Source organism: Helobdella robusta, assembly GCF_000326865.2.
Source record: "Helobdella robusta unplaced genomic scaffold HELROscaffold_1, whole genome shotgun sequence".
In the NCBI taxonomy this organism is placed as follows: domain Eukaryota; kingdom Metazoa; phylum Annelida; class Clitellata; order Rhynchobdellida; family Glossiphoniidae; genus Helobdella; species Helobdella robusta.
This window is the reverse complement of record NW_008703570.1, coordinates 7,385,204-7,407,610: the sequence shown is the minus strand read 5'-3', so window position 1 is coordinate 7,407,610 and position 22,407 is coordinate 7,385,204. Positions and strand designations below refer to the sequence as shown.

General features: G+C 30.4%; 1 protein-coding gene across 1 annotated transcript; it reads left to right on the top strand.

Moving 5' to 3' along the window:
* Positions 1-260: 260 nt before the first annotated feature.
* Positions 261-20,966, top strand: HELRODRAFT_62653 (hypothetical protein; the record flags this gene model as incomplete). The annotated part of the gene is made up of 11 exons (XM_009011079.1): positions 261-439; positions 629-695; positions 10,693-10,809; positions 11,081-11,221; positions 12,552-12,652; positions 13,166-13,291; positions 15,907-16,008; positions 19,676-19,796; positions 20,130-20,211; positions 20,419-20,496; positions 20,578-20,966. Coding segments are annotated over 11 exons (1,503 nt in total), but the record flags the coding sequence as incomplete, so codon positions are not given.
* Positions 20,967-22,407: the final 1,441 nt, after the last annotated feature.

Sequence of the window (22,407 nt, the reverse complement as noted above, 5' to 3'; positions counted from 1 at the left end):
GCACACTTTTAACGTCATAACAAAAAATTGTACGTTTAAAAAATATTAACCCATGTTACAGCTCAGCAAATTTCAAATGTGCATATGGCTGTCAAAATATAATATCTAATTCTTTTAACTATTAAACAGCGGAAATTTCTTGCATATTCAAACAATTTTCTATGCGTTTAAAATTTTTTTTTCAAACTTCAAAATAGTTTTGTTAAAAAACCAACGTTAAAAACTTCTCCACCAGGCAGACGAGAGGTGGTGATGATGACGACGATGGCGAGATTCTCAGTCGAGTTGAGACGAATGTGGTTCCAGCGGAGGTGAGGGACTGGCTGGCAATGACCTTCAGCAGAGCAAGTTCCAGCTGCCCCGTCAAGAAAGTTCACAAGGAAAAACCAAAATTCAGAAGTGTGGCAAACGCCATCAGAGCTGGCATCATGGTCGACAAGTAAGTGTGGCCTACTTTTTTATTGTTCTGTTTTGGTCCTAAATTTACATGTCACAAATTACATTTTACTAGGAAATGAATATTCATCAACATTTGATAGTTTTTCTAAATGTCTTTACAAAGAAAAACCTGGAATATTTTTTTTTGAAAAATAATTACAAAAATTCCAACAATTTGTCACTTCTGCAGAATTTACAGACGGATTTGTTGCTCCACTGGATTCAAAGTTCCTACAAAAGTTGCAGCTCACATGAAAGTTTGTGTCAGACAACCCATTCAGTCATTTTTTAATCCATTCATTTATTATTTGATTTATTTATCATTGGTTCCAATCGTTCTCACCTCTTTCTAGACATTCTTTCCTTATTTGTTCTTCAAAATACAATTTTGTTGAATGTTTCGAGATTAACGTTAAATATCAACTCTACTTCAAAATAAAACTATGTATAATTACATTTTTAATTATTTAAAACATTTCTTTGAACGAAATTTTTGCAATATCTTTAATTTGACAAGATTACATTTTAAAATTTTGTGGCTTATTAACTATTTTTTTTCGTCGGCAATTTCAGAGAAAAAAACATTTATTCACCACGTTAACGTGCGTCACTCATCAAATAATTGGAAACCTTAACAAATTTCAAAACGCCTTCAGCAAAACAAAATTTTATTAATTTCTAGATGGCTAACAAAACACTCAAGTGCTATCTGTCTATTTCTATCTCTCTCTCCTCTCTCTCTCTCTCTCTCTCTTTTTCTTTATATATATGTATATATATGTAGTGAGAAAGAGAGAGAGATAATACATTTAATGATAAAAATATAAAAGCGATAATAGTTTTGAAATGTAACAATCAAATAACAGAAACTCACTATGACCAAAAATACTGCACAAAAGCGTCTTGCCTGCATGAATGTACACATTGAAAACAGCGTTTTGTACAGGCATGTTCACAAACATCAAAAAATAAAAAGCAAACACACACACACACACAAGTACAAACACACGCACATGCGTACAAACAAACACACACACGTACAAACAAATGCACGTCTACCTAGGTGTGGAAGGACTTTAAAGAAAATTCATCACCATCAGTTCCAGGCGGCGGTACACGAGCGAGCTAGGTTAAACAAACGGTTGATGGGAAGAATATTAATGAATCGTTGGTAGTCATAATTAACTCTATGAAATAAATAATGTCTGACGGGCATTTAAGTAATAAACAACTGAGTGTTACAAAATTAAGTAATCGCATAAATCATAAAGGAGAGTAAGCGAGTACGTTTTAAAAATAATTTATTATGATGATGAAGGATGAACTTATTTTTGTTTCTCTAAAATTCTAAAATGAAAACAAAGAGAGAAGCAAGAGACTAGCCACTCTAGATGGCATGCTCCAAGGTTTTAAACGCAATCATTAAACAAACATAAGCGGCGTATGCCTCCACAAAAAAGACATCATCAGCATCATCATCATCGCCATCACCGTCGCCATCATTATCATCATCGTCAATGTTGACATCGTCATCGTGACCAACTGACAAGGCCAACAATAACATAGCAGTGAACAGCAAGACGGAACCTGAGCGCGTACTGTACGTTCATGCCTCCTATATTAAATCGTACGAATATATCTTTTTGTACGCTTGTCAGTGCCTACATACGTTTGTGTGCGCTTGTACGTGCATGTGAGTTCATGTGCGTGTGCGCCCGTGTGTGTGTGTGTGTTTGTGTTTATTTGCGTATGTTCTACCTTGAGCATACATAAAAAACACATACATTTGATTGAACAAATTTTTAATGAACCAGACGAAGATGCAACAAAGACCGGATAATTAATGAACGATGATAATGTGTTTATGAAAATGATGATAAAGTTGTTTATGCATCAATTTGACTGACTTGTTAACTAAAATTAAAATGAGCTCTTAATATAATGGAAAGTAAAAATAATCAAAATGAAAGATTACATTGTTCAAATTCAGGTTGAAAATTCAACCACTCAACAAATTTGGAAGGTATAATTTAAGCATTGTATAGTATACAATGTATACCCTTGGTTATGGCTTCGTACGCTCTATAACATGAGCATGAACATGTGACGTCCTGTTAAAAAATCAGATAACAAGCAGGTTCAGAGAAGTATGTATAAATTGTACTGTACGTTCACAACGTTGCTACATATTTCCCCAGACCTTCTTTGCTTTTTAAAACTGGGATTGAAATTGTTCGTTGGAAAACAATTCGGAAGTTCATGAGGAACGTATATACAGTTTGAGCTCTGAAACACGGTGATCATTAAAAATCGAATTTGCGTTGTCAAGTTCCAACCATTAATTTTCATTTATTAAATATTATTGAAAAATTAGAATGTTTTCAACATTGTTTCATAAATATTTAAAGTTTCTAAAGTTTTTAGAGCGTTTGGTCCTATGATGCAGTTCACGGTTTGGAAGAGCTCACTCGTTGTTTAATCTTTCGAAAATTACTAAGAAGCAGTTTAAGAATTAAATAAATTGAAAAAAAGAGTTAATGCGAAATAAAAAACATATGTAAAATGTGAGAATATTAGCATTAGTTATAGTTTCTCAATTGATTCGACGTTTCGATAATAACTTTTGTAACGATATAATGAAAAAATTCTTAACTAATTGATGCATTAGTTTAATTCTTGCCATCAAAGCACAATGTTCAATAAGCTTTTCTCCACATATCATACTAACAATATGTTCTGTACATGAACGCAATGCAACCATATCAAACATTAATTCACATCTGGAAGATTGCAATTAATAATTGCTGGAAGGAAATCGACGAAAGAGCAACAAGAGCAGCATGTCGTACGCAGAGGAACACGACTAAAACCATCACAACGGATCATGTGCACAGAACAAATATTATTAATTAGTTTATTTAGATGTATTGACAGAAATAATCAATCAACTCTCTTGACTCATTAATTATTGCTACGACGACGTTCACATTTTTGACATCAAAAGACATTTACCATATTTGTTTTGAAATTTGTTTTGGTAATTATCTGGTTGAACAAAATATGTGATCGCTTGGTTGATTGTTTTGTTTACATTTCAAATGGGCATCGTAAAGTTTATTTGCATCTATTATGTTGAAAGCTCTCACTTTTAGTTATCACTGAAGTTCATAACAACAAGCATGATGCTGTTTGAATAATGCAACAGAAACTTTGAGTTACTTTTGAAATAAATGTTGTCGTTACGTTGGCCGTACACTGTTGAAATTTAAAAAAAAGACGAGGTGAAACTCGTAGGAAAATAATGCGAGTGACAAAAGTGTTAAGAAATTAGCCTAGTGAAAACAAACCAACGAATAAACTTACAATATGCATAAAATCTAACTAAAATTGATGAACATTTTTTATGCATATTTTCTCATTTTTTACCATAATAATGAATAATATTTTTCTTAACTATGGAAGTTTGAATTGTTCAGTTTTGCAAAGCAAATAGAAACACCGTGAATTTATTTGTTGCGGCACAAAAAAAACATACAAGAAACAATTTATTTAAACATTGTTCAAGCGTTGGAAATTGAAAAAGAGAAATGTTTCCATCGCTGAACATCACCTTTGCTTACACCTGTTTGTGGATGGTGATACATTAGCGAAGCTATGATAATTACGTTAATTTTCTTCGTTTTTTCTCGTTTGAAACCAATGAAACACTCCTAATGGATCGTCAAGAATAACGAAGCTAATAAAATTGACAGCAGTACGCAAACATTACAGTTCTCTTCTGTCCTCTGCCAACTGTTATGTTTATAAATTAATTGCTTTTAATAAACAAAAATATTAGAAACATTAAAAAAGTAATATGCGTTTAATTTATTTTATGTAACATAAAAAATAATATTTTGAGTTACAATGAAAATAATTGTTTTACATTTCAACGAAATAATATATGTTAGTTTTACTTAGCGAGATTTGTAATTACAATGAAAATTTGTCAATCCTGAGAATTAAAAAGCTTAATGTGCCAAAAAAAGGCGAATGAAAAATTTTGAATATGTACTAAACGAATGAAGAAGTTTGACAAGTTATGAAAAACCAAACAAAAAAATCTAACTAATTAAAATCAAATGCAAGTCATTTTCATCATCTAATTGGAAAACACCAGAGTATTTTTCAATAAAGCAATTCACAAAAGTTTTCGGTTACACAAAATCATCAATATTAACGATTTCATCTTACATTACAATCATCTTCATCATAAAAATTAAAATCTTCATCATTAACATCATCATCATCATTACCAACGCCATCATCATCATCATCAAAAACAAGAGAAAACTAATTTAACAAATTTTTTAAAGTAATAAATTTTTTCAAAACAAAAAAAACACATTTTTAACTCAAAATTGTTTTTAATCAGACATTTTTTCAAAATTTTTCATTTTATCAAAAATATGGAAAAAAATTTTGTTTCTGTCCTTGCATAGGAAAAGTTATTTTTTGATGGTATGACATAATGAAATATTTGATGCACTGTCTACATTGCCCGAAACCCCAGAGTAACTAATTGTTTGTTTTGTAAATCACTGGAATGAATTTCACTGGAATGAAAATGTTTTAAATGTGGGTGGTAAAATTTTGTTGGTTATTTGTTTGATGTCTATAAATAAAACCTTTGAAATTAATAATTCAAATGAAGAATTAAACTTTAAAAGTTAAAATAAAGTTATTAATAATTAGTTCGTTTCAAGTTATTAGTGCAATAAAAGTGTAAAAATAGATAATAAAGTTGTAAAACCAAACTTAATTGATGATGAATCATTATTATTAATTTTCTCACCAATGACTTGAGTGTTTGAGTAATGTTTTTTTTGATTTGGAAAAACTTTTCGATCAATGTTTATTCATTTTTTTAATCATTTTTTCTTATTTTATATTTTACCTTCATATTATTATTTTTTTCATTAAATAAGAGTGTGCAACCACAAATTAGTTTTAAATTTACTCATTTTTAAATAAAATGGGTTTTATTCACCTTATAGTTTTTTTCAGACTCTCACACAAAAAATGCCTACTTATTGGCCAATAACGTTTAAATTTTATTTCTAATGTCCTGAAAGAATAAGGCGCAAGAAAAAAGAAGAAGACTGAAAAAAGCAAACTTTAATAATTAATTCTAAATTATTATTAAAAAATTTTCTAAAGTTAGTGGTTTTAATTTTCTAAATTGAACATCTCGATAGAAGCAGCAGAAAGGCTTGAATTTTTTCTACATTAAAAGAGTTACGATGAATTCATAAATTTTGAAAATTTTTCATTTTGTTTCAAAAGCCAATATTTTTTCACAGCAGAAAATTTTTGAAAAAAAATTTTTTAAAAAGCAAAGTTAATTATTTTGTGTAAAAAAATTTGGAGTCTAATTTTTGAATTTTGTTTTTAAAATGTCAAATGTTTGTGTTTATTGAAACTTCTCAGGTTGAATGTCACAAACATAAACGTTTTTTTTCTTTATTTTTATTTCAATAAATTAAAACAGTATAACAAAGTATAATAAAATATCTGCAAAAATCATAAAACTCTGCATTTATGGAATTTAATTTTAGAATTTACAATGTTTTTGTTGTTTCACAAATTAGACTCTACAAATAATGTGCAGAACCGTTTTTTGTTTTTGGAGTTTCTCTCTTAAATTTTTGTTAGCTTGAGTTTAATGATGTTTTGCCATATTTTATGCTAAAATCTTTTTTTTAAGTTTAATTTATATTTAATAGTTGGAGCTATCTGAATTCAAATAGGCGCCTACAAAATTATTTAATGTCATAAAATCATTAACTTCTAAAAATAGTGACAAGTACGAAAACACACACCTTCAAAAAGCTCATTATCACATAAAATTATTTTTCATAACCAAGTTGGAAATCAAATGGTTTAAATTTTGTTTCAGTTTATTAATTTACAATCAATTAATTGTTGTTTCTAATTTTTATTCATAGTAACCTGATAAAAACAACCTACATTTTTGCTATTAGCAACGTGTATTCTCTCTTTCAGGCTTAACATATTGTTGCACATTATCAATAAAGTGAACATAAAGAAAATAAACAAAATTAATATGGCGACAATACAAAATTTGTTCAATAACTTTTCAAAAAGCAGGGAAAATAAGTTAACGCTAAGAGTTTTAAAATTAATTACAAAACTCGTTCACATGGACAAGATGGTTACTGAATGAAAACGCTGAACTATATTTCATTGAAACTAATTTGCATAATTGTTAACTATACAAGATGTTTTAAAGAAAAATATTTAAGTGGTGGAATAAAAGGAATTTTTGAAATTTAAACTATGATTAGAACAAAAGACAATGAATAACGAATTGAGAGTGATGTTGATGGTTACGAAAATTAAAATTGCAGTCATATTGTTAAATATAAAGATTTATTTTCAAAGTCAACAAAAACTTAAAGTTTTAGCTGAGTTGTCATAAAAACTATTTCTATTTTCAAACAATTTTGTAAAATTAATTAAAAAACTTTAAAGTGAGAACAATTAGTTGTCAAAAATTCGGTGAACTTTAAATTGTAATGCTGGCTGGAAAAATATATTGAAAATTTTTTCTCCTTTAAAATTATAATTGGCAAACTTCAATAACCTCAACAAATTTTTGCAATTTTTTCTTTGTAAATGCATGCAAGTTCTGTTCTTGAACGATTGGGTTGGATATTTCAAATGCAGTACATGCTGGTTTTGTGAACAGTTAACATAATTCGATACACTTCTTTCTATGTTAAAAATATTGTTAGATCTGTCGAAGTTATCGCATTGCATTACTCAATTAATTTTTATTATCCTGACTGTTTGTTAATTTTGTTATTAATGTAAAACTGTATTTAAGTGAAGAGTTGTGCATTGTTAAGAGTAGCGAGGTTAATAGCGAAGTGGGTAGCGGGGTTGTAGTTGTGATTTATGTAGTTAGGATCTGGGCTATTGGTTATCGTGCGTAATTTTTGGATTAGTGAATAGTTTAATGTTTCTATACTGTTGGCATTCGAATGAACGTTTAAAAAGTTTGCGTTTGAAGCAGTTGTGTTTATTTATCAGAAATCTTGAACCTGTGGTATATCGATAATTTGGCGATAGTGCAAATCAAAACACTGGTGTTGGAAGCGATGGTCGTCAAAGTTATAACTATATCTAACAAATTTGCTATATACCGACGCAATTTGTTGCTTATTAAAATTATTTAAAAAATGTCTCATGTTCCATCCACATCGCTCTCCATACTAAGTGCAGGCATACTTAAATGTATATTTGAGGGCATGAACAGACATACGTTTAAGGAGCAAAAAATAAACGCATAAAAATATTTTATAAAAAATTTCATAAATACTTACAAGTAAATACTTTGATACATACATTTATAACAACATACCTGTGGGCATAGAAATATACATACGCATAAGTAGAAAAATTATTTATTACATTTGTATTTACGAGATATTGGATGAATAAGCGAGCCAGCCATGTCTGCAACTGGAGATTATAAAGAGATTTCAATTGCTCATTAAAATGTTTTCTTGATGCTTCTGTCACTAATAAGGTCAAACATAACCCTAACCACTACCTGCATCGTCAAGTTATTTTCCTTATAAATGATTTGAATTATTTTTAAAATTTAATTAGAAAAAATAATTCATTTAAATTGAAAATTTTCAATGATTGAACTCTAATTAAACCATCGTAGGAGTGAGATCTTTGAATTGGAGTCACAACACTGATGCTAGAAGTGACGGTCGTCAAAGTTAAAAGTGTTGTAACTTCAATTCAAAGATCTCACTTCTAACAAATGTGTTGTGTGACTTGCACCAAAGCCAAGTTATCGATATTCTGCTGGTTCAAGATTTCTGATAGATAAACACAACTGCTTCAAACGCAAACATTTCTAATAAAATAATTAAAATATAATTATTATAATTTATCAATATTATCATTTGTTTCAAAAAATTTAATTTTTCCTTGAAAAATACATTTTATTCATAAATTATTTTCATGATTATCTCTTGAGTGTTGTATGTATACCTATTCGTTCCATTTCATTCACCCTTTTATTAATGGGTTTTTTATTTCAATTTTTTCTTTCCTGTGAATTAATTTTCCTTTTTTTTTTTTGAAGAGTTTCTAAGAATTTATAACATGTTATTTACAAAGAAACCTCTTTATTTAGTGATTAATTTTTTCATCCTTACAATTTCAAATTTAACGCAGAAATTCGTTTTCATTATTCCAATTTCAAACTTACGCAGAATACGACGAATTATTAGAAGTTAAATCATTGACAATTTTCAACTGAAATATATTTTGTATTGTTCAACTCGTAAGTTAAATTTAATTTATAAAATATTTGTATGGCATTTTTAATGAAAAAGGTTTACCACAAATTTGATCATTGACGTAGTGTACAATTTTGTCATTCAGAATTTTATTTACAATTATGCTGTTATAACCGCAAGAATGATCGAATTGCACTATATTATTTTTTATTTGAATATTGTTATCTTTGCAATCTTTGTAATTTTTTGATTGTAAAATCGGCTATAAATACATCATACGTAGTGAGGTTTATAAGGGGGTTTAAAAGGCAGGTTTCTAGTGAAAGTCAGGTTACAAGAAGAGAAAGCGAAGTCGTAAATGTGATTTACAGAGTTACTTGGATTAGTTTATTGTTTCTATTACTGTTGGTATTCAAATGAACGTTTAACAAAGTTTGCGTTTGAAGCAGTTGTGTTCATATATCTAAAATCTTGAACCTACGGAATAAAGATAACATGACGATCGTTGGAAGCTACAACACTGGTGTTGGAAATATAGAGATCTTTGAAGTTATAACATCGGTGTTTGTATGCGAGGTCAAGGATTTGAAACAATACAATCTGAAATTAACGCAGAATGAATGGATACACTATTGAAGGAATAGATAGCTATTGAATGAATGGATAGACATGTAGTTTAGACTCATCAGTATATTAGTTGCATGTGCTGCAGACTTCTTGTGTAGCAGCAGCAGCGTCGTCTGATGAATGATTCTTTCCAACCAATTTAGACGCCGTTAAACCTCTTTGCGAGTATTTTCGCATAATGATTTTTTTCTTTATATTTCCGCATTGTGGAGTGTCGTACAAGAAGTTACTTCCTTGGCTGTTAATTAGTTTTCTATTTACACAATGGTATATGAAATCATTTGTCGAGTGTGCAAACGGGCTTTTTATAATAGGTTTACTCGCTAATGGTGATTTCTTTCAAAGTTTTTTTAAAAAATGTGACATGGGTCCCGCTATTTCTTTAATTTTACCAAGAAGGCAAATACAAAAGTTTGATGATGACGTCATTCAAATGCAATTTTTAATGATTTTAGGGATATTAAACAATAGTGCAATAATTTTGTCTGCATGCATAACATATAAGTTAACACTAACATCAATAAATAAAATAATTGATATAAAAAAACCTATGTGCAAACCCTCAGTGCATATTTTAAATAAATATGGGTATAAAATTTTTTGCTGATGCGTTTGAGTATTTGGAAATTCTTTTAAAAGTTAACTACCGTTATTTATAAAGGAGAAAAAATTGATATTTTGTTTTTAATTAAGATACTCTGTTGACGAGTAACTAGTTATTAACATCTTAGCAGGTCATTAGTGCGTATTTTAAATTATCAAATTATGTTCTGTTTGAAATTATTTTATGTTTGATTCGAAATATTTCAAAAGTTTTTAATTTCTGATTTGAAATACTAGGAAAACAAATTAGAGTGGATTACTCTTCCATTTTAAACCATTAATCGACTAACAAATTTTTATTTAGTAAAACAAATATCGTATGAAAATATTCTGAAGAAGTGTAAAATTCGTCAAAAAACGTACTCACAATCCACATTTACAAAAAAAAAAAACAAAAAAGGAAAATTAACTTTATGGAAGAAATAATGTTGCCGCCTGTGCGCCTGTGAAAACATCTTCATGAATTATTGATATGTACGTTATAACAAGTTAATGCAGTTTGGTCGAGAAAGCTTTGTGTTGCTTTATTCATATCTAATGATCTTAAATTCAACAAAATTCAAATAAATTTTTAATCATTTAAAAAAATGTTCTTATTAAAACTATTTTAAACAAATTACTTATTTAATTTTAATTAACAAAGTCAAACGAAAACACAACAGCATGACATTTAATTGCACGTTCAACTTTTCGCACCTAGGATATAAACGAGTGGTCATTTGATGTCTTCAAACTGAACGAGGTCTCGGAAGGTCATGCGCTAAAGTTCATAGGTCATGAACTTCTGCAGAGGTACGACTTCATCAATAAATTCAAGGTTCGTACTCATAATTTTATTGATGTGTCATGTCATGATGTGTTACATTTTTTGCTGAAGCGACAACAATAATTACAGCAAAGATTGATTTCAGAAATTTTTAAAAAGTTGTTGGAATCACTATTTAATTATTTTTTTTATAAAAATTTTCGCCTTTGCTAATTATTTAACACCTGTTTAGTTCAATTGTTTGAATCATTTACTTGTCTGAAGAAATTTGTTTCTTTGCATTTCGAAACTGACCTAGAAAACATCCCATTTACATTTTCAGATCAATTTACAAAAGCTGGATCACTTCCTGACGCGGCTAGAGCAGGGGTACAGCAAATACCACAACCCATACCACAATTTGATACACGCTGCCGACGTCACACAAACCGCGCATCACGTGATACATTCTTCCGGTTTAACGGTGATTTATTAAACTATTGAATATTTAAATACGAGGCGTTTGAAATAATTTTTTCTCCGCAATGTGCATGATATGATACCTTCGTATTCGATGATTAAAATTAATGGAAGGTGCAAAAATAGTTTAGCCAACCAGACGAATCATCTCCCTGGATCCTCAGTGCCAATTAATTCCGCATAACAAACATCTCCTCTTCTATACCTGCTTCGTTCATATTGCATCATAATATTGTCACTCCAACGTGCAAACAACAACGTTATATATATATACTCCATAAGTATGAAAATTTTAAATATATGCCATTTATAAATACTTGTGTGTGCATACAAACATACACGCAAACGCTATGTACGTAAATGTATGCTATTTGAACTTTGCGTTTCAACACACGATTTTTAATTATTAATTTCTTCGCTGAAATTTCATTAAAAATTTATATGCCCTTAGAGAAATTTGTCTGTTCAAATCTTAAACGTATAGTTTCATATATATCGTGCATACATAATACATATGCAACATGTGCCATATATACAATACAATACATTTATAGTACATGAATGTGTAAAAGCTGAGTGTATAAGGTTGAGTGTACAAACGCGGGCACCATCTGTTTGTATGCAAGTCTAGGTAGAAATGAATTTTTATGAGGCCCAATATAAAGATGCCACATACGAAATTTCATCATGTATGCATGAGTGGAGTAGACATACAGGTAGTACGTCATTTTTTAGTTTCTGCGCGTGTGCGTGCGTGTGTTTGTGTTGTTGTTGTTGTGTGTGTGCGTGTGTGTTTGTCCGCACGCGCTGTGTGTGTCTGCGTAGTATGTATGTGTGGGAGAGAGATTGGGCGTGTGTGAAGAAAGTCTGGAAGGATTGCTGTTGCAGTATGTAGTGTTAGTGTTTGTTTCAGGTGCTTGCTCGACCTAAATTCATGTCATGAATTTTTGAATTTTAAGAATTTAAGGTTTTTTGGTAGCACATTTATTTGGTAGAAACTCAATTCTAAAACATTCAACATGAAATTATAAACTTTTTCATCATAACCTGTTAAAAACTAACAGCAATATTTTTTAAAAAGCAGCTCTGTTTTTAACAGAGCTGCTAACGTAATATAAAACTATAAAACCTACAGGTCCAATTTTATAAGATTCTATAAATAACCAATTCAACTAACTTTCTTGCACTTAGTGAATTAGCATGATAATATACCGTTACAAAACAATATTATGATTCATAATTAACGTAAAATAGAATGTATATATTTAAATATAAATTATATAAATATTAATTAATTATAATAAAATATAATTTGCCAAAATAAAAAAACACAGACCTGGTTTTCAGACTTGGAGGTCTTCTCGGCCATTGTAGCTTCACTCATACACGACTTCGAACACACCGGAACCACAAATACATTCCATATCAACACCAGGTCACGAGATGATATCATGATAGTGATGATGATGACGGTTGTGGTGGTGTTTGTGGGTTGTTGGTGATGATCTGAGAATGATAATGGTGATAAGATGATGATGACGATAAGATGATGAGGTGAAGGATGATGATGATAATGTTGTTGTTGTTGATGATGAGTATGACAATAATAATGATGATTGGTTGAAATTATATGGTTTATATAACGCTTCATCTTGCATGTTCCCACATTTAAAAAATGTGTTTCATTGTTTTTTAAACCGTGATTCAATGCTATCGTATTTAAAGATGTTGCAATATATTTCATGAATTGCTAATGTTTTCCTAATTTAATAACCAATTAATGAATGTTGTTGTATATTTTAAAATATAAGTATATGTACTTATATTTTCATTCACATTCATTACCATCATTTCTGTCCAAACCACTATAAACTATTTTCATCATCCTTATCATCATCATTATTGTCGTAATGACCAAACAACCACATGACCACACACGACCACACAGTTCGGACACAGCTCTGCTCTACAACGACAAGGCAGTACTGGAGAACCACCATCTCAGTTCAACGTTCAGAATGATGAAGGATGACGAAGTCAACCTACTCTCCAATTTAAAAAAAGATGACTACAGGTGAGGATGATGACGATGATGATGGTGGGGTGATGGTAAAATGATGACGACGTTGAAGATGATGACAATAATATGATAAAGCAATGGGTGGCGATGATGTTGTGATATCTAAAAAAATTGGGGAAAAATAAATGAAACGTTGGTAGGAGATGAGAACTTGGTATAGAAATTTGACATTTTAATGAAATCATCAGTTTGAATGGGAAAATGTTGGCAGAAATGATGATGGCGATGATGCTTGTGCTGATTAAAATGTTACTAACAAATTGGATGATGATTATTTGGATTCTAAAACGGAAATGATAAAAATGATGACGATGATGATAATAATAATTACAATTTTCATGAAAACCATGTAAGAAAATCGTATTGCGTGATAAAAATTACGATGAAGATGGCTACAAAGATGATGACAATGTCGTTGATGATAACGATTGGGACAGTGATGATAATGATGAAGAAGAAAAGAAGATGATGATGATAATGATGATGATGACGACGATGATGATCGAAGTGTGGGTATTTGTGTAAAGGAGGCTGCATGAGAAGATTAACAAGATTGATGGTGTTGAATGATGATGATCAGTGACTAAGACGATGATGATGATAATGATCAGTGACTAAGATGATGATGATAATGATCAGTGAGTAAAATGATGAAGATGACAACTACTGAGATTGTGATGATCGTGTTTGTTGATCATGATGATAATAATCAGTTTCTTTATGACATTTAAGACGTTTATCATTACGATGATGATGATGATGATGATGATGAAGAAGAAGATGAAGTGATGAGTTTAAGCTGTCAGTCCAAATTGGAAACTATCATTTAGTCGTGAGACATGCTATTGCTAATGATGGCCACGGATTATCATTTGACGTTAATGTCAGTGATATAGAGTGATATAGAGATAGTGATATAGAGGCTCAAATTTGATCTGGTTGTAAAAATATTTGTTGATATAAATTTTAAAGCTTTTTTATTATTCCATATTCTACATTTTATTGGATTGCGTGCAGGTCTTAATCGTATTGTTGCCAGCTTGGACGTTTTGTTTTGATTCTTTCAGGGAATTTTTGTACGAAATCATTGCGAAGTTCAAACGGTTATCAAAATTTAAAAAAAATTATTAAAATGTTGTTTCTTAAACTTTTTATCTGCAAAATTCAAAAAGGGAATTTACTGCTTGAAGTTTTCTGTCTAGCTGCTTGCAACGTTGAAGATGATGTTTCAATAGAGTGTAGAATGATGATTGGATTCTTGGTTTGAGTGATTCTATAATGATAATTAAGTAAATGAATAATGATGGTTGAGTTATTCTTTAATAATGGTTGGTTGATTGAATAATTGTGAATGAATGAATGAATTTTGAATGAATGAATGAATTTTGAAAGAATGAATGAATGAATGAATGAATGAACGAACGAATGAACAAACGAACGAACAAACGAACGAACGAATGAATGAATAAGGATGAGTGAATGAATGAATTAGGATGAGTGTGTGAATGAATGAACAAGGATGAGTGTGCGAATGAATAATGACAGACACAAAAATTGCAGTTGTAGTGTTAGCAACAATAATAGTAGTAGCAACTACTACACTGGCGTCTTATAACCGGTAATAATCGGAATGTTGTGGTTATTTTCAGAGTCATTTCCAACATTAATGATATCCTTTGTATTACATGCCGGGATATTCACAGCTTCCTCTCTAGTGCTGATTGCGTTACTACTGCTACTGCTACAACATCGTCACAATACATCGTTACCTTCCTATTTTCAATTTTATTTTGCCATGTTGGTCTTCACGACTGTGTAAATTGTGTGAATGCCCACATTTACAACATTGACGACGATGTATGAAAAATGACGAGTCATCTTCGAACTATTGCAAAATGATTTTCGTTATAAAAATTATGCCTCAACTATGATGAATAAAAAATCACGTTCAAAAAATGTTAACTATTAAAACTTTTTATTTATTTTTTTATATAATGTTAATTATCTAGCGTTTGTAAGGCAACATTTTTGTAATGTTCTCTGGACAGGGAGGTACTTCGTGATTTAAAAACGTGCCTTATTTGCTTAAATAGCAATTTAAAAGTGTTTACCGATGTTAAAATTAGCATTTTTTGTAATAAAACAAATTTAAATTTATTTTGTATGAGTGGTAAGTCTATAAAAGGAAAAAAACTGGGCATAAAAAAGTTAAAGTCACTTCACTGTTTCTTGCAAGGGCTTGCAGGCAGTGTCAAAGCCAGCTGCATCGCTTTCGGTAAATGATCAGCTTGCATTTAATTTTCATCCATCTCTATTTAAGTAAAAACCAACGGCAATTCGTTTTTATAATTTTGTAAAAAAAAAAGAGTAACTTGAATAAATTTCTAAAAATGAAAAGTACAACTTGAACTAAGTCACGAAGGTAACTATCGAAATGATTGATCGATTACAGATTTAACTTGAAAAAATTGATAAACAATTAAATAATTAATGATTGAATAATTGATTAATATTTGATTGAATAATTGATTAATAAAAATGATTGAAAAGTAATTAAATAATTGATTGATAAATTATTGAATAATTGATTGAATGATGATTTGATCCAGGGAGCTGCGAGCCAACATGATTGAAATTGTTCTGTCTACAGACATGTCTCTACACTTCCAGCAAATTAAAACAGTGAAACATTCACTGAACGTTCAAGAAACGTTAGTCCTCGCTGTTGCAACATTTTGTAATTCTATGTAGTTTGATGTAATTTGTAATGTGCTGAAATGTGTCGAAAAATATTTTTTAGTAGGTTTCCGTGTAGAAATGGATTGTACTATGTTGTAAATTGTTTAATGTTCGTTTTAATAATATTATGTGTTGTTAAATGTTTTTGTGGTTAGGTAATTGAGTGCCTTGTTTATTGTAACGTTACTTTTGTGGATAATTAGACGAAATGCAATGTGATATGTGCAGTGCAGCTTGTTTTGATGAAATTTTCGGCCTTACGATGTATTTATTTATTTCAGTGGTTGAAATGTGAGATACAGTTTGCTAATTGCTGTAATATGCCTTATTGAAATATGAGTGAAGCAGTGTGAAATGTTTGTTGGTGAATTTTAAATAATTGTGGTATGGCATGAGATGGTCTGTCTAGTGGGTATGTTTTAACAAGTTTCAGTTGTTGTGACGTTTGAAGATGGATGCCAGCAACAAATTTGATAGCGCTGTTGTATGTTTTATCGCGTTGAAACAAGGATGATAAATTCGTTATGTCAGTTTAATTTTGTTTTTCTCAGAGCTAAAATAATGTTTTTTATAATAATTAAATTATTTCATTTGAAAAAAAATTAGAGCATGAACGAAATATGTTAATAATCTAATTAAGTTTGAATGATACACGTAGAAACTTCAGAAAAAAATTCTGCCTGAAATAAAAGACTTCTTAATTAATTTAATTTATCTGAAAAATATAATTTCAAAATAGTAACAGATGGTTGTGAACGTGTGATGTGCGTGTTAATAAAACGTTATAATGATGTGATTAAATGATAGTTACATGATGAATTAATGCCAACTTGTGAGCTGGTGTCATATGCTAAACATTATAATAATTCTCTTTAAAAATCCTGTGTTTTTGTACAACTGATATTTTTAGTGATAAATGATTCAGGTTATTTAAATAATTTGTCAGTGATAACATGGATTGCAAGTTGCTTGTGTGAAACTGATAAAACATTATTAACTAATTTTATAGTTATTTAACGAAATGGGTAAGTAATTAATTATGACAATGTATGATGATGTTGCGTGATGAAGTGACTAAAAGAAGACATAATTCTGCCTATGTGCTCAACTCTCACTCAAACAAATTGACTTAAGCATCCATGTACGGAGAAATTACGTGTTCAGTGAGATAATACTAATCATGTGAATGATTAGTTTCTAGATTATTCCCGGATTAGTTGTGAATATTTCAGGAATGAGGGTTATGTTGTTTGTGTTGTGTCGCGTTGATCATGCGGGAAGTTGCATCTAAATGGTTCTTATTTACTGAAATTACTGAATTCACTCAAAAGAATGACTTATTGAATGTTTGTCAGATTGAGACCATGGTTGCGGAAACATTTAATAATTGTTGGCGTTCTGGTTCAGCTTTTCTCCAAAGTTGTTTGGAAAATGCCGATTAGTTAAGGTACCAGTGAGGATTTAGCTGCTTCACTAGCACACAGCATGTAATTTTCTGATTATAAAATTTTGAACATTCTTCCATCCTTTCATTTGATCTTTTATTATTGTTATGTCTATAATTATTAAGTATTGTTGTCCTTGTTAAAATTATAACTGTGTTGAAAGCTATTGTTATTATTACAATTAAAAATTCACATCAAATTTTTTAAAATTATGAATTCTTTTTACATTTTTATCAATATTTGTGAAAGTCTAAATATTTTTGACTAACTAGAAACAGCTTATATTTTTAATTTCCAATTAGATACAGTTTTTGTACTAAACAAATTTTTTCTACTTAACGCTGCACCAAGTATACGCACGCTTTGTAATCTAGCTTGTCCCTTCTACGTGAATGATAAATTTGTTCATCAACATTGGCAAAACACACAGACATGGTAGGTACTGGTTCTTCTACGGTCAGCAAAAACTAAACCTATCCTTAATATTACGATACTATGTTTATGTTCTAATCATTTCTAATCATTTTATTATTACTACTTTTTTCTGTTTCGTTATATCTACAGAGAAGAATTTACTATAATCTTTAAAAAAGTCGTGCGTAAGTTTTTACGAATGTTGTATACGTAAGACCGTGTTTGACATAAAGTTTAATGTTAATGGGAGATTTTTAAAATTTTGGTGTTTTATCATAAAATCTTTCTGAAAATATATTTGTGAGTTACTAATTTTAAACTACATTTACTGATACAATGTTTAAAATTTTATTATTTATAGCACTTTTGTGTTGGTTAATTTTTAAATTCATGAAAATTGTTGAAGATCTTGTTTAAGAGTTTTTTTCTCAACTGCTCTCTCTTTTTGGAGACGATTTCATTTCCAAAATCTTCAGTTTATTACCACAACTAGAACAGCAATTTTCCGACTATTTTTTTCATTTATCTCCAAGCAAAACTGTTACTGGAAAATATCAAACACGTACAAGTACATACATTTTCAAAGACGTTACAACATTTTACAAAATGCTCACACATTTGGAAACAACACATTCGTGTATTATCCAAGAACACGTTAATATATTTTCATGGCAGTCAGTGTTTATCCGAACGAGAGCTTTTTAAGCCCGTACATTACTTCCTTAATTGTGAAGCCATTGCCGACAGGACATAAATACGGCAAGCGTCCAGCGACGAGAAGCACGGCTCAGCAATCACCGTTTAAATGCTTTCCTTCTTTATGTTTCTCAGCTAATTCTGCTGACAAGCAGTTTTTTTTTCTTCCTAAACGAACGCCTTTTGGTTGTATACAATGTCTTTTTAAACTCTTTTTACCATTTTTATTTGTTAGTTAATTTGCATTCTGATATCAACATTTTAATATAGTATAACAATATTTTTGTTCGAATTAATTGAAAGCGGACTGACAACAAAATTAAGAATGATTGTATTTACCCATTCAATCAATAACATTTTTAAAAATAATAATTAAAATTATTAAATTATGTAAAAATAAATAAAATAGTGAAATGAAACAATGTTTAATCAGCCGAACAGTTTGGCAACAACATAGTCAGAAAGTAAGCCTCTGTAAAGATAACCTACTCTATAACTTCTTCCATAAACAAGAGCTTTCCTGCTTATGAATAGAAATAACATGAATAAATTGTAATAGCATTTTGATAAATGGATTCACAACAAAAAATTAAACATTAATTAAGAAGCAGGTATCAAGCAAGCAGTGCTAATCGAATACTGCTGTATTGTTGTTAAAGAATTGTTTATCAACTTGTTCATTTTGATATTTAAGAAAAATCTATTGACATTATTTTTTGTGAACTTTAATTAATTAAAAAAAAGTTTCGACAATCTACAACAGTTGAAAAATGCATGCTATCCAACTTATAAAGTTCATAGAGTTGAAGGTACGAAGATACAAAATTTAACGTACAGATATTCATCAACACTAGAATTCTCAACATCATCATTATCAGCATCACCGTCATCACCAGAAACAAGAGTCTTATGGGATTAGAGCTTTCATTCTAAAAGACATGACAAGATAATGAATGCACATACCCTCATCTCAGCAGATAGAATGAAATAATTTCATTAATATGAATAAATATTACATCCATAATAAAATATAATTTTAATATTATGATTTTCTTAACATAATTTGCATCAACGTACGTTACAGGATTGACAAAACGAAAGCCCTCTCCTTAATTGTGCACTGCAGTGACATCAGCCACCCTGCAAAGGATTGGGAGCTCCATCATAAGTGGACTGAACTGCTTATGGAGGAGTTCTTCAGACAGGTAGGAGCTTCTTGGTGTGTTCATTTAATTTTTTCCGTTTCATATCTTTTTACGTTTGTTTAATATTTGCAATAAAAGCTTACATTGGTTTTAATTAAACTGGTTTTAATATTTTGACATAGCAGGTTGCTTAATTTACGTTGAAAAATGTTTCAGTAGCAAACCAATTTGCAATAATTTCTTTTTATGAATAAATCATAATAGTGAAAAAAGTTGTTTATTATAATTAGTTCTTTTGTCCGTATATTGAAAATTACAATATCTTTATTAATATTGGACTACAATATCTTTAATAATTGAATTTCAATCTTGTTATGAAAATTGGATTGATAGGGCGACCAAGAAGAGCAGCTCTCACTTCCAGTATCACCTCTCTGTGATCGAAGGAACACCCTGGTAGCCGAATCACAAATTGGTTGGCTGCTTTTGTCCACTTAATTTTTTCTGTTTGCAAATATGCTATGCGAATTTTTTAGTGTTGAATATTAAACATTCCTAAAATGCTGCCTAAGCTTAAAATATTTTTCAAAAGGCAGTCAAACAATAGATGTTTGTATAATTTGGTCACCATATGTAAAATATCATTCCCATTGAATCATTGGAGTTAAAACGCGTACCTCAGGTTTCATAGATTTCATTGTTGATCCGAGCTTGCAAGTACTCGGAGACATGGCGGACAGATTCGTGTATCTCATGAACCGTCCCAGGCCAACAACTCCAAACAGTGCAAACACGTCAGCAACAACAACAAACACAACGACAACTACTACGATGTCGTCAGATTCTGATAGAAATGTTTCGTCAACTTCGGCATGCAACAGCGTGTCAACACAGCCGTCGACCACTTCATCAACGCCGCAATCTGTTTTGAATTTCGAAACGACGAGAACAACAACGAGAGCCTGGGAGGCATGTCTCGTCATCAACAAGCAGAAGTGGAAAGAAAGATCCGCCAATGGTTTGTTCGCACCTACTGCTTGTTCATTTCAATTTCATCGTTCGATCACTTTTAACGTTTGTTTACTTCTTTTTAATCTTTTTTTAACAAAAGTTTTAACGTTTGTTCTTTTCAATTTAATTGCTTGCTTGCATCAGTTTTATTGTTTGTTTACATTGGCTCTATTGTTTGTTTCATACACGTGGTTTTATTTAGAATTATTAAACTTTTGAGTCAGTTATCATTTTGTTGATCACTCAGTTGTAACATACGAAAAAATATTTTTCCAAACGCACACCTTTTTAATAATCTTGAAAACGTTGTTATAAAATAATGAACCAGGTTGGATCAGTCCACTGCAGCGTGAATGCATTCCCAAAAAAGGTCAGTTTCAATATTGTTCAACTATGCTTGAATATCGTCAACATTATATGTTCGTCACTTTCCAGCAGTTTTTTACACTTTCGAATTTGTTGGACGGTCTCCTATACAATAAAAATCTAAAACACTTTCGAAAATGCATTTTACTGATTAATGTGGTTGAACACTTTTTTTTGAATTTCCGTTGCAAAATGTCATCAATTAAAAGAACAGATGTAAGCCGTGTCAATCTTGATTTATATGGCAAATAATTCATCCAGTGCACATCACGTATCCCTATCTTTGCTTCTCCTCCCAACTTTTGAACGAATTACTTGAATGAAACGTGGAAACAAAATTATATAACAAAACGTTAAAACACAAATAATAGCTAACTGAATTTATCACAAGCCAGCATTTAAGGATCGTTGTATTTTTCAGTCATCGTAGTTTTAATTTATGGTTGAAATTTTCATAATCTGTAACCAAGTATGCTTTCATTGACTGGAAATAGCCATCGAATGTAGGATAAGTTAATAGTGTATGCTGGTACACCGGGATATGACACCTGCCAGGAAACAAGTTAATTAGCATTGTGAAATTGTATGTATAACAATATCTTGGCTTGTATGAAACTGATACCACCTTGCAATATATGTATAGATAGATCTATGTAAAAAAAGGGTTACCTTATGAAAATCAATCATCATTTAATAGCAAAGATATTTAACAACAGTAACAACACTTTTTCAAATTTTCATAATAAAAAACAATTTTGTAAAACCACAATAGGGCATTTGCAATTAATAGACATCATCAATTTTATTTTTAAAAAATTAATACAATGTAATCTACATTATCGGTGAGGATTTCATTAACTCTTTCGTGAACAACTTATAAAGCCATCAATAAAAATCACATCTTCTTGACAACATCAACGCCAACAACATCATTAACAACATCAACTACGGCAAGTTCACATTAACCAAACATCATCAATCGACTTCATCAACTCACTCGTCATCATCTTCAACATCATCACTTCAACATCATCATCTTCATCATCATCACTTCAACATCATCATCGTAACATCATTAAAATCTTAAACAAAACACAATCAACATTAACATCAATCATATTTTAATGATCCTTGGCAGGATTTTTTTTACAACACAAACAAATCGCGCTTAAGTTAACTAGCAGCTGAACAAACATCAACAACAACAGCAACGTATAATTTATTCACTGCAAAAAACCCTAACTAACAACAAAACCACAACAACACCCCATTTATTTTGTAATGTCAGTAAACA